General features: G+C 39.1%; 1 protein-coding gene and 1 pseudogene across 1 annotated transcript; both read left to right on the top strand.

Annotated features, from left to right (window-relative positions):
* The first annotated feature begins 915 nt into the window (after window positions 1-915).
* Window positions 916-11,856, top strand: LOC100688075 (annotated as a pseudogene).
* Window positions 11,857-26,307: 14,451 nt separating this feature from the next.
* On the top strand, window positions 26,308-26,837 carry LOC489131 (programmed cell death protein 6-like). Its single transcript, XM_038534796.1, has one exon. It carries the CDS (start codon window positions 26,334-26,336, stop codon window positions 26,784-26,786), a length of 453 nt encoding a protein of 150 aa, XP_038390724.1. The 5' UTR covers window positions 26,308-26,333; the 3' UTR covers window positions 26,787-26,837.
* The last annotated feature ends 609 nt before the right edge of the window (window positions 26,838-27,446 follow it).

Raw genomic sequence — 27,446 nt, 5'->3', positions numbered from 1 at the left:
AGCCTTATTCAGGTATAATTGACAAATAAAATTGTAAGATATTTAAAGTGTCCAACGTGATGATTTGATAAACATAAATATTGTGAAAAGATTCCCCCCAGTGAGTTAATTAACACATCCATCACCTTATGTATTTATCCCTCCTCTCTCTCTCTGTTGAGAACACTCAAGTTCTACTCTCTTAGCAAATTTCAATTATATAACACAGTGTTATCAACTCTAGTAACCATGTTAAATGCTCAGTCTTCAGATCTTATTCATCTTATAGTTCAAATTTATACCCTTTTACTAGCTCTCCCTATTTCCTCCACTTCCCAGCCCCTGGCAACTACTTTTCTACTTTCTGTTTCTAGTTCAATCCCTTGCCTTTTATAGTCTAGTAGGAGAGACAGACTGATCAACCAAATGCATAAATTATGATATAAGTATGAAGGAAATTTAAGGAACAAATAAAATGCCCAATCTAGTGATTTATGGAGATTTTCCTAAGAAAGCAGCATTTGTGCTGAGGGCAGGTGGAGTTAACTCTGCAAGGGAAGAGGAATAATGAAGGCAGGATTTCCAGGAAGACATAAAGGAACAGAGGTGGGAATGAGCATTGTAAGAGCTGACTTAAGGTCAGGGCACCAGATGCAGAGAAGTCAAATAGTCCAGTGGTGGTGGAAAGGCAGGAGGGGGGGATCTAGATCTAGTAGGGCTATGGGGGCCTTGTGAGGAGGAGTTTGGGTTCCACCCTGATACCAACAGGAAGCCATTGGTGGATGTAGTTCTTCGGACCTTGGGAGGAAACTGCTAGCTTCCTTGAATCATACTTCGGTGAAATGTTGGGATAATTTACAGAGCAATCCTTTTCATGGGTATGGATGGAGTTAAAGGGACCAAGGAAAGATGTTAAGGCACCCAAGCAAAGCAACGATGAGAAGTGATTTTTTTGCCTCTAGTCCTGAAGAGGCAAAGCAACGAAGCAGTGAGAGCTGGAGCCAGGAAGGTGAGTTGCCCTGCAGAAACTGTGGTCATGGAATATCACAGCTAATGACAGATCTGTAGCATTTCAGTGGAAATAAATATTTCAAACTGTCTTGCCTGTGCTCTCCAGTCTCTTGCTGAATCCTTCATTGGCTGAACCTAAACAGAAGCCAGAAAGTCAAAGGAATCCATTGAGATCAGCATCCTCCCCCATGCCCCAAACGGGTACAAAGAAAGGAAGTACATATATATTAACACCCTTTTACAAATGAGCCAAATGAGACTCAGACAGGTTAGACAAATTGCTCAAGATCCACAGATGGTAAGTGGAAAATCCCACTCAAACCCAGGTCTCCCTGCCTCTAAACATCTATGGTCTTAACCCCACTACTCCATATTGGTTCTCCCCCACTTGGCACAGCATTATGCTGGGCCCTCTAGTTTAGGGCATTGAGGTTGGGAGGGAGAATTTGAGACGCCAAAGAATAGGAAGTAGTAAACAATCAAAGATAGCAACAATCAATCCCTTCCTTCCCTGTGTATGCATGTTACTCTTCGCATCAAATGAAGTTGTCTAATTTATCTCTTCTTGAATCTGAGCTGGCCTCAGTGACTTTATTCTAACCATCCAAAATCTGAGATTTCTGAAGCTAGGTCATGAAAAGATTTGCAGTTTTGTTTTCCATACACTCCCTCTTAGAAGACAGTTGCCATACTGTAAGAAGCCTGAGCCACGTGGAGAGGCCACACATAGACATTCCAGGTACACCTTAGCTGAGTTCTAAGCCAAGAGCCAACAATAAATGCAACCCATATTAGTGAGCTGTCTTGGACATCCAGGCCCATCAAGCCTTCAGATGACTGTAGCCTCAACCACCATCTGACTATCATCACATGTGAGATGTCCAAGCAAAAACTACGTGGATGAACCCAGCCAACCCAAGAGCTATGAGAGATACTAATAAATTGCCTTAAGCTGCTAATTTAGGGATGGTTTGTTATACATTTGTGGATAGTCAGAACATAGGATAACGTTTTTGACTTCATGAAAACATTAGATAAATGGAACATAAGCATATCACGTGTGTGGTATTCCTTTTCCCACATAACCATTAATAAGGAGCCCCTTTCCTGGAAGTTCTCCCTCCTCTGCACAAATCTGGACCCCACTAATTCTTGAACCCAGTCTCCTTGTTAGCCTGTAAGGACTTCCCTTCCTGTGAATGCCTCAGGGTACACATGAGAGGCCCAGCCAGGGAAGATGGAGAGTACCTTAAATCAAAGCTCTCTGCCTTTCCCTCCCTCCCAGCTTCTGACCACCCATGCTTTCCACCAGTATGGAGTGAAGGTGTGGAATAGAGTCCAGATCCTGAAGGACTTAGACAAGAAGAAGGTAAACCAAGGTTGAAAAATTAAAGATGTGGGTTTTGTAGGAAAGCAGGAAAGCTTTTATCCTAGAAAGGAAATAAAATACCCATAAGTTATCCTAGCCTTGGCCTTAGAGCTAAGCTTGGGTCTAGCAGAGTTTTTCAAACTCAGTGTTACTGATATTTTGGACCAGATAATTTTTTGCTGTACATTATAGGATATTTAGCTGCATCTTTGGCTTGTACCCACTAGATGCTAATAGCACTTATCCACCAGTTGTGACAATGCAAAAAAAACCTCTTCAGACTTTGCCTAATGTTCTTGATGGTGGGATGAGTGGCAAAGCTGAAAACCACTACTCCCTCCCTTCTTTCTCTGAAGACTTTCCTTCTCAGATGGTGAGAAAAACTTGTGACTTCCTGCCACAACTGTCTGTTGCTTTCCAGGTGTATGACCAGCACCACTCCCTTCATCTATCTCTACAAGGCTCTCCTTTCCCCAGACTTTCTCTGGCCAGATGGCACTCAGGCTCAAGGAGGTGTTTCATAGAGAAGACATGGTATTTCAGGCTGAGTTTATTCTATACCTCAGGCTAAAGATGATACAGACCAGAGTAATGGGTGAGCCAGTAGGCAGTTGTCCAGAGAACCAGTCAATAGGGGCTACCAAAATGTTACTGGCATAAAACTAGAGTAAAGATCCAGTTAATTAAGGTCTCTATACGTCACTACTAATAAAACTGGTGAGACATAAACTGGTTTGGCTGCAATTAATTACTCCCTATTGCTGTCAATCTCTCCCTGTTGATATTTTTTTGTGGTAGTATGTGCTGTGTATAAGACTTCACCACTAACTTTGAGACTGTACCTCTCAGAGTCTGTAACAACCATCCAGCCTGCTGAAATTCTGAAACTGAAAAATTCATGGTGCTGTATGTGCTCTTTCCTGGAGATGATTTGTTAGAATGTCTACACTTAAAGAGTTTAATATGCCTCCCAAGAAATTGTCTAGTTCAGAAAATCATGTGTAGTATGTACATGGAAAATATATCTTTATTTTGAACATAAAAAAGCATTTACTTTTAATGTTTTTTATGTTCTGAGTAAATGTTGAACAGACATGTAAAGAACAGAGAAAACTGTGTAACAAGGTTCCAAGTTACTCCCCTGCCATGTCTAATGTCTCAGTCTGACTGGGATGCATATGTAGTGTTGCTGGGAGGTGAAGGGGCAGCAACTCATAAAATTTGCATTGGAAACCTTTTCTTTCTACTCCCATTTATTTCCATGTAAAATCAGATCAAAATAAATCTTCAAAATAATTTTAATGTATAAATCAAGTAAAAACAAGAAACAATCTGAAATATAAGTCAGGAAATGGGAAAGAGCAGATCATCTATTTGACCTTAGGGTTTTGAGGAAGACTGGGTGCTAACTGCATTTTTAAGAGTCTCAGATCTTTTTCAGCTCCATTAGGTAGATGCGACTCCTCTTGTTTGAATCAATACTTCCTTAGTGCACTGGCCAATCACTCTCTCTTATACCCCAAGCAAGGAAATGCGCATCAGTTGGGGTTGAAGAAGTCTCCATGCTGCATGCTTCTGTGTGTAATCTCAAGGTCACAAATGTGATACTTCTGGCTCTTCAAGAAGCAGAAGCCAAGATGGAATTAGACATGTAAAAGATCCACGGAAAATGTCTGTGAGAGAAACCGAGAAAGAATTGGAGAGGGTAAGAAGAGCTGTCTGACCACAGTACAGAGCTGACCCTGTGTAGGCCAGAGGGGAGGAAGGACAGATAACTGGGTTGGCAGAGCCTCAGACTACAGCACAATGCTAGGAAATTTTTGACCAGGCTAAAGGAGGGTTCCAGAGCCAACCTATCTAGCACCTCACAGGTATGAGCCTGCCTTAGTACCCCTCTTGTGCTCAATTACTGGCTGAGAGTACCCCAAGGGAAGAAAAGCCTCAGAGCAGATGGCAGGTGGATTTGGAGTACAGCCTCTGGGGCTGTTTATCAATCATAGTCCCCATGACACAGCAGGAATTCTGAGTAGTGCATCTTCAAGGCCACCATAGCTATGGAAGCCTTAGTGCAACAGAAGGCCATGGATGAGTAAGACAGTAGAGGAAGGAAGAGGGATATCAGCTGTAAAGGGAGGCCAAGACTGATTTGACCCAGTTCTGCCCAGAGCCCAACTCAAACCTCAAATGAGGGCTGGGACTATTTAGAGGCTTCTAACTTCTGAGTCCCAGGCCACACCAAAATCCACCAAATCAGCTAATGAGTATTAGCTTGGAAAGCAAGCACCATTGACCATATTTTACCTAAAAGAAACTGTAATTCACGTTTCGAACAACCAATTTTTAATTTGATTTTGTGGCTACAGACATACTGATACAGAGAACTGAGTATTTTCAATCTTACAATGATATAGCCATTACCAGACAATATCCAAGAGTAGGATAAGGTATCTAACTTTACACAAATGTTATGTAGCTGAGAGAAAGTGATTAATTCTCTTAGAAATATTGATTAAGTGCCTTATGTGTTGTCAGGAGTTGTCCCAGATGCTAGAAAAATAGGTAGACATATTTGGAATTATTAAAAAATGAAGAACTAAGAAATGCAGGTAAAAGTCATAGGGAGATAGATTTAGATTTGAAATACCAAAAAATATCTTAAAAATTTTCAATAATTCTGTTATACAACATCTTCCATTTTGCTTCCCAGCTCTTTGCTCATGTAGCTGTGGACCACATTGATCACACTGTATTCCAGTTAGTTATATATGGATTTCTTTCCCCCTGAGAGTTTCCAAGTCCTCAAGAACTGGGAACACATGTACTGATTCACTAATTAAATAAATGACTCATTCCTCAAAAATTTATTCAACAAAAGTTTTTTGAGTGCTCTGTGCCTTCTGTTGGTATCTGTGGAGGCCAAGGTAAATAAGACACAATATCTGTCCTCAGATATTGTAGGGAGAAAGACAGTGAGATATCAATATAGTCCTGAATGGTATATGCCATAGAGGAGGTATTTACTGAGAAAAGCAGGAGCATGAGGAGGAAAAAAACAAACTCTGCTGAGGGAGTGTCAGTGAAGGAATTCATCATAAAACTGATGACTCTTCAGCTGCAGCATGAAGGAAAAGTAGAAGTTATCCAGGATTTTATCCCTAGTTTCTAGCACAAAACAAGTCCTCAATTCATCTCTGCAAAATTAATGAATGATGGATAAATAGAGTGTAATTGAGAGTATTTTTTCCTGATCAGCATCTATTGCCCTGTCTCCTGGTAGTAACAATTCAGTCCTGGCTCCAGAAGTAGGCCCATGACCCAGGTCTTGGTAATCAAATAATGAACAGCTCTGGCCAGTAACTGATTCAGGAGATGACATGATTGAACTTGGTACAATGAGACTCATCTCAAGACCTGCTTGAACAATCAGAGGATAGAATCTCTCTTTTTGCTGACCTGGGGCTATGAGGATATCAGTCTAGGGCATCTGGGAGCATCTTGGTTGAGAGAAGTCTGCTGAAGGTGAGGTTCCAGAGAAGAAGCAGGAATGGGCAGTCTGGGTGGCTCAGAGGTTTAGTGCCGCTTTTGGCCTAGGGCATGATCTTAGAGACCCGGGATCAAGTTCCACGTCAGACTCCCTGCATGGAGTCTTCTTCTTCCTCTGCCTTTCTCTGCCTCTCTCTCTCTCATGAATAAATAAATAAAATCTTTTAAATAAAAAAAAAAAAAAAGAAGAAGAAGCCGGACTGAGAGATGGAGAGAGAGAAATTGGGTCCTGGTAACATTGTTCTAGCTCCAGGAGAGGGTCTACTCCTTAACTGTTCTTTGAGTGATCCTTAAATTACCTTTTTTGGGGGTAGGTGTGAGGTGGGATTTAAGCCAGTTTTAATAGGCTCTTCTATTACTTGTGACCAAACATGTGTTGACTAATAGAGATAAATAGCTATCTAGAGTATAAATTGCTTCACAAGGTGTTGAATTGCCTATTTCCAGAATGGTTCATGTAAAATCAAGTCTATAAGAAAAGGAAGTGTTGCATTACTGGAAAACCTCATTTCAGCCTTGCTGATTGAGGCTAGGTTTCTGTCTATTTACCTGAGGAAGAGTGCTTGCAAAAGAGAAAAAGAGAGAGAGAGAGTGAGAGAGAGAGAGGCAGGAGTGGAGGAAAGACTCTGCACTATAACATCACCAGATTGCCCAGCATCATTTCAAAATTACTATTTACTTCTTATGAGTGACAAAATATACCCAAACCAGAGAGAACTGGCACACTAAAATTTTTGTTAAAAAGAATTAACAAGTGTGCAGATTGACTGAGAAAAAGAGATATGGCCACTAAGGCATAGTGGCTGAAAAAGATATTTTTCTTTCCTTCCTTCTGTTAAATGCACCATCTAAAGGAGGAATTACTATCAAATATAAACATCCTCACCACAGTGACAAGCTTGGCAGGGACCAGAACAGAAAGTGCCCACTGGCCCTGTTCCCAGGGGTTTGAGTCAAGAGGCCAGGAATCTGTGTAGCCCATCTGGGGCAGGAGAGCAGACATCTAATGGGGCAAAGCCTAGAACTGGAGAAGGTGTATTTTCTGAAATGGAAATACAAATAAATAGCTGACATCAGAAGACAGAGCATCTCCTGACTATTTAGAAACCACTGGACTCTGGTTCTATTTATAAAGATGACATGTTCCACAGAACTAGTTTTCCCTGTTACTAATCGAGGCCAAAGCATCAACATATTCCAGGCATATGTGGGAAGGGATGAAATGTGGGTTCAGGGCTCTGACCTCTTTAATGAATTCACTCTGCATCTGGGTCAGGACACATGCAGAATGTATTGTACTTTTTACTCCGAGTAACTGGGGGAGACATAGATGTATAGTCTTCCTCTAGATTTCTAACCCTTCTCACCTTCCTGTCAGTTTCATCTTTCTTCTTTCTTGCTTGTCTGCCACTCCTACCTCTTTCTCATTCCCTCCTAGCAGAAAAAAACACTTCGGGCTGTTTAAGGGGACATAGATTCTGGTCCAGACTTTGCCTATAACTGGCTATTCAACTTCAGGCATCTTATTTAATCTCTCTAGACTCTAGTCTTCTCATCTGTATAATAGGCTTAGATAAGTGTTTACCCAATTCATGTTTCCCAAGATATGAAGAACTAGGCTGCATGCATGGATATTGAAGATTGAAACATATTTCAGTAAAGAATCATATTCAACTTTGTTTGGCCAAGCTCAAATTCATCTGAGAACAAAATCTCTTAAAAAAATAAAATGGGGGACACCTGGGTGGCACAGTTGGTTAAACGCCCAACTCTTGGTTTCAGCTCAGGCCATGATTTCAGCATCCTGGGAGTGAGCCCCATGTTGGAGGCTCCATGCTCAGTGAAGAGTCTGCTTGAAATTCTCTTTCCCTCACCCTCTGCTCCTCCTCCTGTGCATTCTCTCTTTCTTTCTCTCTCTCTCTCAAATAAATAAATAAATCTTAAAAAAAATAACATATAGCTACACCTCACTATTCTATGGTATACAGGTTGAAAACTGCTGGTTTGGGCCAATACTTGGATTGGTTCTCTAAACTTTCTTTTTACCTTCCTTCTATTAACAGTGGTTAGAAACAAAAACTATATTTCTCAGACTTCCTGCAGCTAGGGTTTTGCATTTGGATTGCATTCTACCAGTAAAATGAACTCATGTGAAATGGGGAAGACATTTCCATTTGTTGCCCAATCCTGACAGGTACACTGACTTAGATGATCTCTTAAAGTCCAGTTCAATTCTATGGGATTTTTATGTTTTCTCTCTTGGCCATACCATTTCTTAGGCAAAAAGCTCATTTAGATATTGTGAATTTAGTTCTTTTATTTTTTTTTTCTGAGTTGTAATAAATCCCAAGAGATAGGCCCAGAACAAATCAGGGAAGAGTAAATGCTAGCTGGGGATCATCTTTCCCTGAAGTTTCCACCATCTTCTACAGTTCATTTCTGATTCAGTGGGACATAGTTCATCTTGGGGTCTTGCAGCAATTCCTAAAAGAGAGAGACTTGCTAAAATGTTGGGACTATAATCCTATATGATGCCCCCTATGCGATGCCCCATAATGACAGATCTTTTGGCCAACTTTATGAGGCTGGATTGAGCTCCGTACACAGACTGTTTCCTCTTAGTATCCGCTGTGAATTTTATAGGGATGGTTGTATTTCTCATCATATTCTAGGAGCATCTTAAAGGCTGCTCCACTTAAAGAAGGCAGCTCTAGGAGGGCAGAGACCTAGCTCTGGCTCCCAGATGACTTAGTAAGCAAACTTGATCAGAACAAATAACTTCTATGTCCCTTAGATTCTCTGGGTCTAAAATCAATAAAGCAGCATTTTCCCTAGCTGCCAGTACTTTAGCAAATAGAAGACCCTGAATGTAGTGCAAATAGTTTTAAAATTGAGATTTCCAAGTGGGTGTCAAATACTACCAAATTCACGCCTGACCTTGATTCCATGAAGGTTAAACATTGGAAGTTGAACTCATCAAAACGTGGGATGAAGGGAATTTCTGGGTGGTTGGTTCTCTGACAAAATTTTAAAGTGGTTAAAATTTGTCTTTTTCTCCTTCCAAATGATTAAAGTTCAGTTCTCCAACTTTTAGCATAGAAAGCTTTTCCTATGCTCCTCTGCTCCCTAGAACTGTGCAGTGTTTTAGCTCTATCCTTATCAGAGCAAGAAAAAATAGTAAGCTTTTTTACCCTGAGGCTGTGGTTTTAACCCTGGCATCTCATCAGTCCTGGATAGCTTCAGAGAGCATAAATGCCAGGGTCCCACAGCTAGAAACCCAATAGTTGGTCTTGGATGGGACCCAGGTACACTAACTATTCCAAAGCTCCAACAGGTTGAGAACCATCAGGGTATTGTTACTTGAATACACCTCTTCAAAGAAAATCATGGAAAAATTCCAGGGATCAACCAATCTTGTCCCACTCCTACTCAAAATTTTCATAAAGCAAATTATTGCCATTCACTTTTACTTGCAAGCTTCAAGGTAACCAAACTGGAAGTATGGCTCTTGCCACAAATAAGAAGCTTATAAAATCTTGAAATAATGCCAGTGTTAGTTCAATATGAAGCGTCTATCTAGTAGCTGGTACGTTGTTCGGGAAATTCTGTGTCCATTCTGCCTCCTGACTTGATTATCTCACCCTCAAATATCCCAGAACCCAGTTTTCATCCTTTGCCTGGTATCCCGTTTCTCACCTAACCCTCCAATATTAACCTGATGACAAACACATGGGCTTTGAGTTAGCTCTTGTTCAAGAGCTACCACCACTTGATCCCACCACTCTGTATAACTCAGGATTCCTTGGGAAAATTATTTGGAGCCTTGGTTTCTTCATCTGCAGTACAGGGATGTTACCTATTCCATCAATTCAGAGTTATACACCCAGTAAATATTCAACAACTGTGAGGTCTCTTTCCCCTCAAATCTCATTGTTTACCTTGTACTTATTTCTACCTAAGGTTTATATGATCCATAGCCCAAATGGTTCTTAAAGGCAAGTTTTGGAATATCAGTAGGAGGATGTTTTAGACACAGTAAGACTTTTGTATTGCCATTGAAATTACAGCCTACTGGTCCCCAGTAACTCTTATCTTAGCTCCTACCATAAAGGGTCTGACCAAGGCATTCAGGGCAGTGATGGAATGGAGGAAACTAATGGATGCAGTGGGAGGAGTGATTTGAAGAAACCCTTGGTAGTCACCAGTGGGAAGCTGAAAAATAAACCCAGAGAAGACCTGAAAAGGGTAGACCATTAGATATCCAGCCAGGAAATAGAAATCCTGGCTGGAGTCTGTTTCAAACCACAGAATCTGAATTTGAGGAAGAAAGCATTAAAAACAATAAATTACCCCAAATGGCAAATTTAAGATTTAACTGCCTCAAACTGTAACAACTTAGGCACTTGTGAAAGAGAAATATTCCAGATGGCAAAGTAGAAGGATGAATTATAGAGAAGGAAGTGGCTAATATCCTGTGCAAGACTTTGAAGCAATACAAAGAGAGCTTTCCTTATAGGAACAAGCTGGGGGAGCCTAATGTTTCTGGAGATAGAAATGGGATGTCATTCAATCAGGGTCAGCTGGCCCTATTGGCCAGTTCTGGGTGCTCAGGACTCAGATTTTGTTTCAAATTGCCTTCTGTCTTCTAAGAGATTCTGGAACAAATGGTCCTGGTGCCTTAGAAGGGGGATCTAGAGTGACTACTTAACATGTATAGGACACTGACTTAACATGGTCCATCTGGCCTCACTACTTAATTCAGAATCCCAAGGGCCTAGGTATGATTTCAAATTGTATCTGTGCCTTTTCATCTTCTACTTCCCTTTATACAAGGTCACTACAGCTCTGGAACCAAGGGGATTGAATCTGAACAAGTAGATTGGAGACAGGTGAAGAAATCTAACTACATCCTGGTCAAAGGGGCCTTAGTTCTGGCCTTAAAATGTAGTCTTCAGACTGCATGATCTAACTATATGATGCCTTGGCATCACTTAGAAGCTTACTAGAAATGTAGCACCCTGGTTGGTCTGTAGCTAGCCTAACACACCAGTCTTTGCTCCTTAGGATGCGATTTGTTAAAGGTTGTCAAGAATAAGGCTTATTTCAAGAGATACCAAATGAAATTTAGAAAAAGATGAGAGGGTAAAACTGATTGTTATAGTAAAAAATGTTTGATGATTCTGGATAAAAGTAAGTACAACACACCTAAATACAGGATGATAGTTCATATAACCAATGGAAGTATCATTTGTCAGATTGTTTATGCCTGTACATATGATATATGATAGTTTGTGCAGCTTATGCTTATGAACTCCCAAAGTATGGTATGAAGGTTGGCATGACAAATCATAATGCAGCATATTATACCAGCCTGATGCTGGCCCACAGACTTTTCAACAGGTTTGGCATAGACAAGTTCTATGAAGGCCAATCGGAGTGACCAGAGATGAATACAATATGGAAAGCTCTGATGATCAACCTGGTGCCTTCACCGGCTATTTGGATGCAAGGTGTCTTAGAACTACTACTGGAAATAAAGTTCTTGGGGCCCTCAAGGGAGCTGTGGATGGAGGCTTGTCTACCCATTACAGTACCAAATGATTCCTTAGTTGTGATTGAGAAAGCAAGGAATTAAATGCATAAGTACATTGGAAGTACATTATGGATCAGAATGTTACAGATTATATGCATTACCTAATAGAAGTAGACGCTTATAAGAAACAATTATCTCAATACATGAACAACAGAGTAACTCCAGACATGATGGAGAACATGTTTAAGAAAGCTCACACTGTTATATGAGAGAATCCAGGCTATGAGAAGAAGCCTAAGAAAGAAGTAAAAAGTAAAGGTGGAACTGTCCCAGAATGTCTCTTGCTCAGAAGAAAGACTGGATAGATCAGAAGAAAATAAGCTTCCTTAGAGCTCAAGAGTGGGCTGGTGAGAGCTTATAAACAAACCAGTTTTCTTTTCTTTTTTTTTTTTTAAACCACAATTTTCTATGAAGATTTTTCAGATAAAGGTTATAAACTTATTCATCAAGCAGCTAAAAAAAAAAGGAAATGCAGCACCCCAAATCTACCAAATCAGAACTTGCATTTTAACATGATATGCAGATGTTTCATATATATGTTAAGTTTTGAGAAACAATGTACTTGTAGATTTTATATGCAAAGGAGGAATACAGGCCCACAAAGATCCCTGTATGCATCAGAAAGGACATTGCCCGTATCTAATTGTATCAATAATACTGTACCTCGTAGAGTAGCACTGCCAAGGCCTTGATCTCAATACTCACAATAAATTTGGTCTGAAATTTAGTCCATAAGCAAAAGACCATCCAGTGCTCCATCTCAGTGTCAGTTATTCTGTTCTATTGTTTCTACTCCTTTCATGGGGCATTCCATGCCAACAAGAGCAAAGTCATGATATGAAAGAAAGTTGCATGAAACTGGTCTGCTATCACATTCAGAATATTTCAGATTCCTTATTGTGGCTTCATAGGGCCCTTCATTCTCTGGCACCTGACTACTTCTTAAAATTTATTTTTTGTCCTCTGTAACAGTGCTCCAGCCATTCTGGCTTTTCTTTCTGGAACACACCAAGTAAATTCCCACCTCCAGGCATTTCCTGTTTCTTCTGTGGAAATGCTTTTTCTTTCCTCTTAGCATTGCTAAGTCCTCATCACTTAGGTCTAAACACAAACATTCCTTTCCTAGAAAGACCAACCCTGCTACTCTATCTGAATTTCCACCCTACCTATTCTATTTCTATCAGATTATCCTGTGGAATTTTCCTCATTGAATTTAATGTTACCTGGTATTCACATCTTTATATTTACTGATTTACTTCTCTTCCCCTAAGCTTTAAAAGAGGAGGAAACAGATTCCTCTCCCTGACTGTTGTATCCCAAGTACTTAGAACAATGCCTGACAAGGTATTTTTTCAAAGAATGTTTACTAAATTTGAGTGAATGATAGCACTAGAGTGAAACTACTGGCTTTTCAATTATTTGTACATTCCCATTTTCTCAGCTCTAATCATTCCACTCATCTCATAGATCACTTAGAGGGACTTAGATGGCAGAGCCTGAGTCAATGATTTTTTTAGGTCTGGCCCATAAGATTGAGATAGGTCACACTGTGGTCACTTTAGGGCTGTGTAGTATTTCAGTTCAATACAGTTCTATAAACTCTTATTGACTGCCTGTTCATGTACAAGGTACTGTGAAATGCAAGGCAAAAATATAAATATAAAGCCAAAGGCATTCCAGGAAGACAGACTGGCATTTACAAAGCAAGAAAGGGGGTTGGGAGAACTGCACAGTTTGGTGATACCAAATGTAAACTGCAGTTTGGGGAGATAGAAGGAAACAAGTCTGGGGAGGGAACAAGAGAACTTGTAATGATACATGTCCTTGAGGTGCTGGGCCTACTTTATGTTTGAGGTCAGATGCAAATATCTCAAATTCCTTTTAGTTCAAAAGAGCCAGCAATGAGTTTAGCTGAGAACACGTTGCAACCTTTAGCCCTCCTCTGTGCTCCCTTTGGGCACCATGAGCACTATACCCAGCAATCTCAAAAGCCTCACATGCTGGACCCATTAGGCACTGCATACTCCACTGTCTGAGTCATTTCCCCTCTGCCAATAGTGACAAACCCAGAGGAACTCTCCACTAATTGAATCTGAGATGACTCACTCTAAACCAGAGATTTGAAACTTGAAAATCTCAGCAGCAATACATTGGCAGTAAGATTCTTGGTTTAAGTTGTCCAGCTTATTGTCTGGGGAGCCAATGGGCGTGAGGGGATAGAGTAGAGTAGAGGGTATCTGGCAGGGGGCTTTGGAGCAGGAACTTTGGGTTTTCTCAGAGTTGGAAAGACAATAGCACCCACTGTATATCGTTGCTTGTTTGAGATCCCAGCTGGTTCCCAAGTGCTAAGAAATGACACTCAAACACATTTTGTTTGGCACATGTAGTTTTGTTTACAATTTCATACAGTATTTAAAAATAAAGGGCTTTCACATTAAATCTCAGATTTCTGGATTCTCTCAAGGATTTAAAAGTCCTGGCAATAATCCACTGCAAGTGAAGAGTAAGTGCCCTTTATATAGGCTGTGTGTTCCCCAGGTTTCCACGGTCTACACCTCAACCTTTATTTGCCTAGTGCTCCTGCACTTATACCCAGAATGCTTCATTGGTTTATCCTTTTGGCTCCAGTAGTATTTGAATTTGCAACCCTTATTCTGGTGCTATCATTGGGAGGACAAACTCTGATGACATTTTCAGTAATAGGGATGGACCTCAACATATTATCTTTTTGGAAAATTTCACCTACTCAGTGCTGAGAAATTTGTGAGAAAATAATATAATAAAAGGGCATGAAAATCACCATCTCTACCCTCCACTTCTCTCTTGGCAGAATACATAGTACTTACATTTGAGACTAGGGCTCTATTTTCTTTATTGTCTTAAGTTCCTCATCATAATTACATCATGGTATATATTTAACTGATACCCCATAAATAGGTGAGGAGTGAAATGGCATTGCTGGTCTAAGTCTTATTCATCTTGTTTCCTCCTCCAGGAGACCTGACATGCAGGGTATGACATGTTTTGTTCTTTTCTCCATCCATTCATATTTTATTAGTCTCCTTCCTTCCATTTGTACTTATCTGACTATTCCATGACTTCCCCAAGTGGAAATATTAGCTTTGTCTGCTCTATTCAAAATTGGTACTTATTTGTTTTTATTATGTAACTTCCTAAATTTTTATTTCCCCCATGAGAAAAGCAATATCTACTTCTTAAGATCATTATGTAATCATAATCATGAGATCCATTATATCTGGAAATGGTGAAATAACCATTGAAAACACTTATATATCACTTACTATATGCCAGGAACCCTTCCAAGTGCTTTGTATATTTTGACTTATTTAATCCCATAACATTGCTGTAAGGCAGGTACTGATATTATAATCCCCATTTTACAGATGAAGAAGCTGAGGCAATAAAAAGTTAAGTATCTTGCTCAAGCTCACAAGTTAATAAGGGCTGAAAATAGGCTTCAAACATCAGAAGCTGGGAAGCTGGACCCAATATGTATAGTCTTAACCACTAAATAATGCTGCCTCTCTTCTGAAGTGAGGTCTACAATACATGGCAGTGTTCTTTGTGATCAAGATAAAAAACTTCATTATCCATTCTTACTAGTGCTATTTTGCATTCTTCGTTACACACCAGATTGAATCCTACTTGCTTTATTTTTTCCCCTACTTCCTTTAAAAGATTGATTTGACTAGCTGAAGAGAAATGTGGGGAGAGAAGACTAATTAAACTAGAGGTGGGGTCCATAGTCTTTCCTTCTTTTGCCTTATTTAGGCAGGAAATTCTTCAGACAGAGAACACTTTTGAAAAATAGCGTTATCAGCAGATGCCTCCTGAGAACTCTTTGTCATCCAGAAGTACCATATACCCAGCCTAGATGCAAAACATCCTTGAGGCCAAGCAAAGACTTGGAACTAAAAGAATGCAAATGGCATTAGTTTTCCATTTCATCATTTTCAGATATGGATCTATTTACCAATCTTACCTGGACAATTTTGTACAGACTCTCTTATATTTGTTCTTAGTTTCTTCATTTGTGAAATGAAAGATTGGAAAAAAAAAAAACATGAATGGCAAACAGATTTGCTTTTGTAGGCCACATCCAATTGATTAGTCATATTTGCTTTGGAGAACTGCAAGCCTTAAGCCCTCATTATATGAAGTATAGAAGTATCTGTCAGCATATTTTCCAAGAATTTGCCTCCCTGGATTAGATGACTCCCCAGGCTCCTACCCAAGTTCATGCTCATATGAAAATAGCTACAAGGGGAAAAGGGAATAACACATCAGGAGATACGAACACGATTTTTTAAAAAGGACTATGAGGAAAAAGGGTATGTCTGTAGAATTACCATTTAGGCTAGAAGCAGTGAAGAGCAGGATTGATATTGCAGAAAATCCAAACAGTAATGTAGTAGATAAATATAAAAGTAATGTAGAGAAAAAGAGCAAAGTAAGGACTGGGGCAAAGAGTTGGATGTGATTATAAAAGTCAACATCAGAGAACTTTGTGGTGAGAGAATTCTTCTGTGTCTTGACTGTGGAGTTGGAAAATGGACCAATGCATGTAATAAAATTAATAGAACTAAGTATGCACACACACAAATGAGTACAAGTAAAATTGGGGAAATCTGAATACAATTGGTATGTTGTAGAAATGTCAATATCCTGTTTGTGACGCTATATTATATTTTTGCAAGATACTACTATGGAAGAAAGCTGAACAATGGGTATATAAGATCTCTATTATTTCTTACACCTACAATAATCTCAAAGTAAAAGTTAATTCACAAAAAAAAAAAGAACAAAATTATAAGGACACTTAGAGAATAGATATCCAATACATAGACAAATAGTGTTATAAAATAGAACTAAAAGCAATGATCAATGGTAAAAATAGATTACAATGTTTTTATGCTGAAAAAATGCCAATACTCAGGGATTTAAAAGACTCATCAAAATTTAGGCATAATGAGAGAAAAGACATGTATTCTTAAACACACTGTGTCAAACTTTCTATATTAGGAGGCTTGTAGCCAAAAATGATAGCCAGATAAAGCAGCTAGGAGCCAAGAGCTTGTGAGTAGCCCTGGGGACCACAGTGGAAATTCATAAATCAGTGGCATTAATAAGCATTGCCCCATGATTTGATTTAGGAATTCCTTTCCGCCTTAACGTCATGGACTGGTGACAAACCTGAAAATGCCGCTGAATCACAGATGTTGCATGAAGAGCATTTGCACTGGGAGAGATATGGGATAAAGTTTCCTACCATTCTGAAGTATTCTCTACTTTTTATAAACAATTTCTTGAAAAACATAGAGGTGTCTTTTAAGTTGTTATTTCAATGTAGATCTAGATAAAAAGCAAATTCAATCATTCTTGTACTTGCCCTCAGAAATATTTCTTTAACCTTAATTCCATGTGTTCAGTCAATGGACATTTATGGACATATGGCAGGCAGAAGGTACTACAAATGTACAAAAATACAAATTCAGGCATGACCCCTACCCCTAAACAGCCTGTTAGAGATAAGCATGTAATACCGACAATTAAGGTTGTGATTTATTGTTAATCTGCACTCCAGATACTGCATAGGTGTTTTATATATTATTTAATTTAATAATCTCAATAATTTCTTTGAAGGCAGAATTGGGATTTTATTTCATGTTTGTGTGACCCAATGACTGAGATATTCTCTATGTTCACTGCCCACAATTTTAAAAGATGAAGGTCAAATCATAAAACTATCATGACATCTTCTATAAACAAGAACAGGTTCATCATTCATTCATTCATCAACAAATATTTATTGGCATTATCTATGTACCAGGCTTTATGCTGGGCCCTGGGGCACAATGGACAGGAATCCATCCTCAAGGAGCTTCAAAGTCTAATAGAAGAAACTGGTATTACTCAAATGATCAGATTAATGTAGAAGTCTATATGTCCATAGCAAGGCCTACAAAGAAAAAGATACATGTCACTTTGGGAGCATATAAAGATCCAATTTGACCTATTTAGGGAATTAGAAGCATCTCTTAAAGAAATCAGGAGAGGGATTAAGAGTTATCTGATTGAAGAATGGAAGGAAAGCACTCCATGAAGAGTAAAGGGTATGGGAAAATTCCTGTAGTAGGAAGGGACTGTAAATATGATGGACTGAAAAAAAAAAAAAAAAAAAAAGGGACGCCTGGGTGGCTCAGTGGTTGGGCACCTGCCTTTGGCTCAGGTTGTGATCCTGTGGCCCTGGAATCGAGTCCCACATCGGGCTCCCTGCATGGAGCCTGCAGCTTCTCCCTCTGCCTACATCTCTGCCTCTCTCTCTATGTCACTCATGAATAAATAAAATCGAAGAAGAAGAAGAAGAAGAAGAAGAAGACGACAACGACGACTGCTGTGGAGAAAGTGAAAAAGTGTGGTGCTAGATGAGGATGGGAATTTGGGAAGTGCCAGAACATACCAAGACTTGTAGTACATGTAAGGAATTTAGGAGTTTGCCTTCATCCTAAGAGAAGAAGTGTTTAGAAAGGGAATGGTAGGGACATGATGGTTTTTTCAAGATTTTATTTATTTATTCCTTGTTCCCCTTCCACTACCCCTTGTTCATTTCCCAGAATAGGTGTCTCTCATGTTTTGTCACCCTCTCTAATATTTCCCATTCATTTTCTCTCCTTTCCCCTATAATCCCTTTCACTATTTTTTATATTCCCCGTATGAGTGAAACATATAATGTTTGTCCTTCTCTGATTGACTTACTTCACTCAGCATAATACTCTCTAGTTCCATCCATGTTAAAGCAAATGGTGAGTATTCGTCCTTTCAATGGCTGAGTAATATTCCATTGTATACATAGACCACAGCTTCTTTATCCATTCATCTTTTGATGGACACCGAGGCTCCTTCAAGTTTGGCTATTGTGGACATTGCTGCTAGAAACATCGGGATGCAGGTGTCCCGGCATTTAACTGCATCTGTATCTTTCGGGGAAATCCCCAGCAGTGCAATTGCTGGGTCGTAGGGCAGGTCTATTTTTAACTCTTTGAGGAACCTCCACACAGTTTTCCACAGTGGCTGCATCGTTCACATTCCCACCAATAGTGCAAGAGGGTTCTCCTTTTTCCACATCCTCTCCAACATGTGTTGTTTCCTGTCTTGTTAATTTTCATCATTCTCACTGGTGTGAGGTGGTATCTTATTGTGGTTTTGATTTGTATTTCCCTGATGGCAAGTGATGCAGAGCATTTTCTGATTTTTGAATTTTCTTTTTGATTTTGAATTGTCAATCGACCTTTCTTCTTTTCCTCCTCCTCCTCCCCCTCTATCCCCCTCCTCCTCCTCCTCTCCCCTCCTCCTCCTTCTCTTCTTCTTCTTCTTCTTTTTTTCTTCTTCTTCTTCTTCTTCTTCTTCTTCTTCTTCTTCTTCTTCTTCTTCTTCTTCTTCTTCTTCTTCTTCTTCCTCTTGCCTTCTTTAACCAAAGCTGTTAGTGCAAACTTCTCAATTATATTCTGTCTTAATAATGTTTATTATGACAACAAATGACATAATATTATCTTCCTAATTAGAGAGGACATACCTAGAATGTTGGGGTTATTTCTTAAATTATATTTTATTGGATTTAAGACACCCAAATAAGATGGATGTTTACTGTTCTATTCCACTAAAAAAGAGAAAATGCTTCCAATTAGACTTGCCATTGATTATAAATAGCATCTCTACTCTAAAGACTTAAAAATGTTTGATAATGCACATCCTTAACTCAGTGGAATATTATACTTCCTTTGACTCTTTTATAGTGCCTGGTATGATATTGAGTTAGTCAAAAGTGGAATGGAAAGAGTGCTGCCCTTCAAATAAGGACACTGAGTTTGTAACTGGTTCTGCCATACACCTGAACAAGAATGATTTTGTGTCCCAGTCCACTCTTCTATTGTTTGACCACATGACCCCTGAAGTTTCTCTCAGATCTACATTTTCTCTGTGCAAAAGCTACCCGTCAACAGCTCTAGGAAGAGGACTCTGAGGCTTCTCTCTGCCAGAGAGGATGCCTTGAAGAGAGGTTCAGGACCCCTACAGTTCTCCAGGTGGAAGGCAGTAATGAATGTGCCTGCAAGCCATACAGCTTTGAATTAGAACACTGAAGACTCAAGAAATTGAGTAACCAAAGAAAATTTGTATAGGCCTCATGTTAACCAGAGATGTGACCCAAGCAAGGGCTATATGATGGGTTGAACTGTATTCCCTCCCAAAAGGTATTAGTGTTCTAATCCCTAGTAACTTGGGATGTGCCCTTATGGGGAAATAAGGTCTTTGCAAATGATCAAATTAAAATAAAGTCATTAAGTCATTAAGAAGGGCTTTAATCCAATATGACTGTGTTCTTATGAAAAGGGGAAATTTGGACATGGAGACAGACATATACAGAAGGAGGAAATATGAAGTCACAGAACACCATCTGGAAGCCAAGGAATGCCTGAGGCCAACAGAAGCTAGGAGATGCATGAAACAAATTCTCCCTCACTGCCCTACGAAGGTACCAACCTTGCTAATACCTTGATTTTGGGCTTCTAGCCTCTGTATTTTGTTTCAGCAGCCCCAGAAAATTACTATGGCTGTTTCCTGAAAGAATTGTATTACTAAAGCAATTCAGGGTCTTCTACTCAGCATCCTTCTCTGCTTCTGAAAGAGTAGCAAATTATTACAGACCAGTGGTTCGAAATACATAAAATTGTTAAGAGACTACAATTTGTCCTCAACACTCTCCCACATCTGCTTTCTACACCTGGCAATTACTCCTCATGCCTCTGGCCTCAGGTGCCAACACCCCCTTCTGCCTTCTCATAGCCAAGAATAACTTCCAGTGACCTCCTCAGCTCTGTAAGTGTTACTCTCAACCTTAAGTCCATTCTGCATCCTCCCCTTTCATTGGCCTTCATCTCATGTGTATTTTAAAAAATCAGTATTTGGAAAGGGATGTAGCACGAGTAATAAATCCTTTGAGTGTCTGACATAAAACTTTCCAATGGGTGACACACCTATCAGTATGCAAGATGCATTATTTTCAGGAGCATTCTGGTGAGTTGGAGGACACTTAACATTTGGTTTGATGATTAAGACGATGTGTGACTTCCTCCATCCAAAATCTTCTCTTTCCTACATTGGCTTTTCTTTACACTCTGAATTAATAGTAGTCTACTTGTAGGTTGAAGGCCTCTAGAGGAGCCCAACTCCAATACCATACATGAATAGGACCCCGCCCATTAAAGCTTCATAAATTGCTGCCCCCTCAAGGCCAAGACTCTGTCCCAACATAGCCCTTGCTCCAGATCTACAGGGATGGAGGGTTGACCTAGAAGGTAGTTGAGGTCCCTACCAGCTCTAGGACAGAATGATTTTTCTTGTTATATAATCTCTGCTTATAGCCTCATGTCCTCTATAGTCACTTTTCTCTTCTAATTTCCAAAGCTTTCTCATTCATACCTGCCTTTGAGGTATGCCTGGAAAGGGGAGAAACATTGAAAATAAAATTTTGTGTAACATCCAGTATGGAAAAACATTACTAACAATTGTAAATATAGCTTTCATTTTTTGAGAGCTCGGTGTACGCCTGAGTTGATGTTAAGTGTTCTATAAGCACATTTTTTAACGCTTGCTATAGCCTAAGAAGTGGGTATAGACAGGAACCCAATATTATAATAAAGACTCAGGCCCACAAATTAGAAAACTTTTCTAAGTTCAGGTAGGCAGAGGTGGAAATGGGATTCAAACCTAGATAGCGTCAGGAGTCCATGGTCTTAATCACTTTGCTATACTGACTTCTCATGTCTGGAAATTAGAATGTACTTCCTTATGGTTTAGGAAAATTAACTATCAAGGAACTTGAATCAGTTCTGAAAATTAGGGAAAAATTATCCAAATGCAGAGTTTTAACCTTAGAGCATATGTGAGAGATTTTGTCTTTCCTATCACTTTACAACTGAAGAATCTCAGGACTTCACAGGCAAAACACTTGCCCATGGATAAACATCTATACATGGAGCTTTGCACTAAATACACACCTCTAGTCTCTTAAGCCATGGTACAAGAAAAGAAGAAGTTGCCTTAATCCTTGTATTACTGGTTCCTAAACTTGAACTAGCATCACAGTTACCTTGTAGAGTGGTTAAAAGACAGATCCAAGGTCTTCGTGGAGACCTGACAATTTTAATTCACTCTCATTTCAATATTCATGCAATGCCTCTGGGAACCATCTTCTGAAAAGTCACTGTCTTTAAGCCAGAGGACACTGTGCCATTAGGTGAGTAGGCCTCTTACTCTGGTCACTGAATAAGAACTGGGCTTTAATATAGTGGGTCTTAGCCTTGAATACACATTGAAATCACCTGGAGAGATTTAAGAATACACCACAGAGTGCAATTTAATTGGTCTGATATATAGACTGATCATTAAGTGTTTTACAAGGTCCTGAGATAATTTTCATATGCAATCAGTGTTGAGAACCACTGTCTTTACACTTGTAACTTTCTGATTTCAGGCAAGTTACTTAAACTCTCAGTGCTTCAGTTTTCTACCTATATAAAGAGAATTATAATGGTACTTATGATTTTTGTGGTATTTATTATTTTTGTGAGTATTAAATGACTTAATACATTGAAAATATTTAGAAATACGCCCAGCATTTAGTAAATATTGTATAAATATCGACTGTTACTGTCATCATCAATGTAGTGGTAGTTAGTGTCTTTTTTCCTCTTTCCTCTTATCTGTGTGTTCTGATTTTCATGGACTTTTTTTTACATATGAACAAGACCTTGTGCTTTTTCTTCTAATTTTTTTCATTTTTTTCTAATGATCTATATATTAATGCTATCAAAATTAAGTAGGGCCAACTGGCTCATCTCTCCCTCTCCCCTGGTAAAAAGATGCTTCTCTTTTCTTTCAGTCATGACTGTTTAGTGGGAAGAGCACTTTCCATTCTTACAAGTAAAAGTTTATTTCAGGGCTTTCAATTCTATCCCATTCAGTTATATGTCTATCCTTACTCCAGAATGACACTATTTTGGTTACTGTAGATTCAAACTAAGTTTTAAAATCAGAAAGTGTGAGTCCCCCAACATTGTTCTTTTTCAAGATTGTTTTGGCCATTCTTATTCCCTTGCACTTCCTTATGAATTTTAGAATCAGCTTATTAATTTCTGAAAAGATGCAAGCTGAGATCTGAATAGTGATTGTATTGAATCTGTCAATTGTTTGGGGCAAATTGTTATTGTAACAATATTAAGCCTTCTGATTCATGAACATGACATTTCTTTCCGTTTATTTAGGTCTTTAGTTTCTTCCATCAATGTGTTATGGTGTTCAGATGATCAGTTTTGTAGTATTTTGTTAAATTATTGAAGGTTTTTTATATTCTATTTGTTCTTTTTGATGCTAATAAAATGTTATTGATTTCTTAATTTCATTTTCAGATTGTTCATTGCTAATGTATAGGAATGCTATTGGTTTTTGTATATTGATCTATGTCTTGAAAACTTTACTGAACTCATTATTTGAAATTTTTTAGTGGATTTTTTAGGATTTCCTATAGACAAGGTCCTATCATCTACAAATAGAGATCATTTCATTTCTTACTTTAAAACTTAAATGTCATTTATTTAATTTTCTCGCCTAATTGTGCTGGCTAGACCTTCTGGCAGAATGTTGAATAGACATAACAAAATCAGGCATCCTAGTCTTGTTCTTGATCTTGAGAGGGAAAGCACTGAGGCTTTCACAATTAAGTGTCTTGCTTACTGATTTTTTTTTAGATGACCTTTATCATGTTGAGAAAGTCCCTTTCTATTTCTAGTTTGACAAGTGTCAAATATATTTTCTGCATCTATTGACATGATCATGTGGGTTTTATCCTTTATTAACATGATATATTACATTGATATTCAGATGCCAATTCCTGGGTATGTCAAGCTGTTATTAAAAGCAACCAACTTGTTATAATGGAAAATTCTAAACACATAAAAAGTAGGGAGAATAATATAATGAACCCTCAGCCTCAATTATTATCAACTCCAGGTCCAATTTAGTTCATCTATACTCTTTGCTTTCTTCTGCCACATTCTAAGAATTTTGAGGGAAATCCCAGAAATTATATTTTTCATCTGTTACTACTTATGTATGTATCTCAAAGGGTGTAAGACTATTTTTAAAAAATAGTATTATCATATTTAAAAATAATAATTCCTTAATATCATAAAATGTCCAGTCAGGAAACAAATTTCTTTAGTTATAAATTTTAACAAATTTGACTCAAGATCAAAATAAGGTCTGTATATTAAAATTGATTCATGTGTCCCTGAACTCTCATTTAACTTTTTGGATCACCCTCCCACCTCCTTTCTTTGTTTTGCATGAAAAAATAAGATAATTTGTTTGGTAATGCTTGTCACAGTCTGGATATTACCGATTTTATCCCCATGGTGTAGTTTAACATGTTCCCCTGGGCCCTGTATTTCCTATAAACTCTTAGTTAGATTTAGAGACTTGATCAGACCCAAGTTTGATTTTCTAGCAGTGATTCATCATAGGTAATGCTATACAATTCCATCTAGAAGACACATAATATTCGATTACTTAGTTCTTGTTTTTAGTAGCTATTACTACTTACTGCTTGGATTCAGACTTTCCTTAAGGCTTTCAGAATAGTTATATTCTAATTCTCCCTCTGTTTGTAAATAACATTTTTATTCCATACAAGATTAAGGGGAAAACAAGGTGTCTGAGGGGGTGGACTAGGATTTATTGGAAGAGTTTTGGGGGATCCAAGGCTTCATGAAGGACTATCAGAGTCTCAAAAACTGTTAGGCAATATGGAGCTTTTCTCTCTCATCTCCCCAGACTTGTCTCCATTCCTCTGAACTTAATTTGTTTAGCTTTTTCATAGCCAAATAAAGTTGCCCCATACTTCCTGAATTTACCTTTCCATAGCCAAACAACTTAGAGAGACACTGTGTAAGGATGTTCCAATGTCCAATCCCCTGGGTGATATATTCTGATTAGTCCATTTTGGACCAACTAGCAATGACAATTAGGACAGTATGGTAAAGTCACATCATTCAAATATGTCCACCTGTGGGTCAGGTAAGGGAGAGTTCTTAGAGAAAAACTGTATGTTTTGGACAGACCTTTCAAAATAATGGTTATTGGTATCTCCTCCTTCCATGTCAATCCATGACTTCAAACCATCATTTTTCTACATTGATGAATCTTTCTCTCTTTCCTTCTTTTATTTTGTTTTTGTTTATTTGTTTTTTAAGGTTTTATTCACTTATTCATGAGAGACACACAGAGAGAGAGGCAGAGACACAGGCAGAGGGAGAAGCAGGCTCCATGCAGGGAACCCGACGTGGGACTGGAACCCCGGGACTCCAGGATCATGCCCTGGGCCAAAGGCGGCGCTCAACCACTGAGCCACCTGGGCTGCCCTCTCTCTTCCCTTCTTTGAAATGAAACATCCACTAAAATATCCCCTTAGAAATCCTGTAGACCCAAATCTTAATATGTCAAAGACTGAACCACCCAAAAATGGATCTTCCCACTTCAGTCCCTATCTCAGTGAATCATAATCAATGCAGTGAACCATATAAGAAATTTGAGAATTTCCCTAGGCTCTTTACTATTATCCCTTTCTTCCCATATCATCCCTCTTGTCGCCAAGGACTTGAATTCTACCTCCTTTAATATCATTTGAATGTGTTCCCTGTACTTGATTCCCCCTAATGGCCACTGCTCTAGTCAGTAGCCATTGCTTCTAACCTGATTACTGCCATAACCTCCTAAGTGGACTCTCTGGGGTTCAGAATGGCTTTCCCATTTTTCTAAAGCATATTTGTAATCATTTCATTTTGCTGATGAAATTCCTTCAGTGGGCCACCATAGCTTTCAGGATAAGAGTTCAAACTCCCAATCTTAGTAACCCAAATTCTTCACCATCTGGCTCCTGACTACTCCTAAATGTGCTGTCTAGTCACTTAGAAGCATTTTCAGTTTCTCAGATTTGTCAGATTATTTCATGCTTCTCTGCATGCTTTCCCTTATCTGTTTCTACTCTCTGGTAAATCCTATCTCTGTTCATATCCAACTAACTAGTGGATCCTAAAAACTCAACTAAGAAGTTAAATTTTCATCTTTTGTGAAAAAATTCTTGGAGAACATGTGTACTTTGACTTTTTAATCTCTAACATTTAGCCCAGTGCCCAGTATAGAGTAAGTTATCAATACCTGTTTGTAATAAAGGTAAATTAAAAACCTACAGATTGTGGGCAGAAGTGCCTGGGCTTGTTGCAGCTTTTTTTTTTTTTTTTTTCCAGAAATTCTGGTAATAAATACCCTCCACCCTTTTTTTCAGTCAACACGGGTTTCTCCCCAGGCTCTTCTGATGATTTTCTCAGCAAAGTGTTATCTCAGTTTGTGGACCACCAGTCAAAAGGAGTGAACCAGTCAGCTCTGACAGTTGGCACTGCTACTGGGTAGCAATGCAGACAGAAGGAGCCCAAGCAAGCACAGGAAAATGAAAATAGATTCCTGTAATCTCTGAGGAACACAATCAATGCTTCCTTGCTTGAGTATGGACAATTCAAAAATCAAGGACTGATCTTTTGGAGTCTAGAATTACAGTCCTTACCATGAAGTCTTTACTGATACCTGGCAGCTCACACTTGGTCACTTTCTTGACCATCCAGGACAATTCTGGATTTCTTTCATTCATTTTAATATCTGACTACACAGGTGTTCCCGGAGCTCAGCCCAGCATTTCCGCCTGGGCCCATGGCTGCCTACTCATACCTCCCGGGGCCCGGGGCTGGCCCAGCTGGAGGCGCGGCGCTGCCGGACCAGAGCTTCTTGTGGAACGTTTTCCAGAGGGTTGATAAAGACAGGAGCGGGGTGATATCGGGCAACGAGCTTCAGCAAGCACTCTCCAATGGCACATGGACTCCATTTAATCCAGTGACTGTCTGCTCCATCATATCTATGTTTGACCGAGAGAATAAGGCTGGCGTGAACTTTAGTGAGTTCACTGGCGTCTGGAAGTACATCACAGATTGGCAGAATGTCTTCCACACCTACGACAGGGACAACTCTGGGATGATCGACAAGAACGAGCTCAAGCAAGCACTCTCAGGTTTTGGGTACCGGCTCTCTGACCAGTTTCATGACATCCTCATTCACAAGTTTGACAGACAAGGATGGGGGAAGATTGCATTTGATGACTTCATCTAGGGCTGCATTGTCTTGCAGAGGTTGACAGATAATTTCAGGCATTACGATAGGGATCAAGACGGCTGGATTCAGGTGTCATATGAATAGTATCTGTCCATGGTCTTCAGCATCGTATAACCCTGGTCTTTGCACATGGCAACGTGACTTATGCAAGGCTCAAAGATGCCAAATCTCCCTTTAAAGAAGTGGGACACAGATGCAGCCAGATACAGCTCTTCCTTTAGATTTCATATCACTAACGTTTGGGACCGACTGTATATATGTGGATAAGCTGATAAGGTTTTTGCGAATGTAATAATACTTATAATCATTATTTACACATAGACCTTTGATTTGAGACTGTCCAGTTGTGCCATGAGGTTAGATATGATAATGTTTCAGGGTATCCTGCATGCAAAACATTCATCATGTGTGTTTCTAGAGAACTCCAGTTCTATAGTGGAAGTACTTTTATTAGCCAATAGGAATTTAAAAATAATATGGAACTTGCACATAAGCTTTTACGTGCCTTACATTTTTAAAATGCGGTATTTGTTTGAATATGCAACATAAGCAATAAAGCACATGCACCCTCAAAAAAATATGACTACACATTTTCTGAAACTCTTTACTTACTGTCTAGTTTTCCACAGTTACATGTAAGCATTTTGTAGGTAAAAA

This window comes from Canis lupus, chromosome 4, assembly GCF_011100685.1.
Source record: "Canis lupus familiaris isolate Mischka breed German Shepherd chromosome 4, alternate assembly UU_Cfam_GSD_1.0, whole genome shotgun sequence".
Taxonomy (NCBI): Eukaryota; Metazoa; Chordata; class Mammalia; order Carnivora; family Canidae; genus Canis; species Canis lupus.
Note: the sequence above shows the minus strand (reverse complement) of the source record. Positions and strands in the feature narration are given on the sequence as shown.

Coding starts and splice junctions, on each gene's coding strand:
- LOC489131 (XM_038534796.1), top strand. CDS start 26,334: ATGGCTGCCTACTCATACCTCCCGGGGCCCGGGGCTGGCCCAGCTGGA.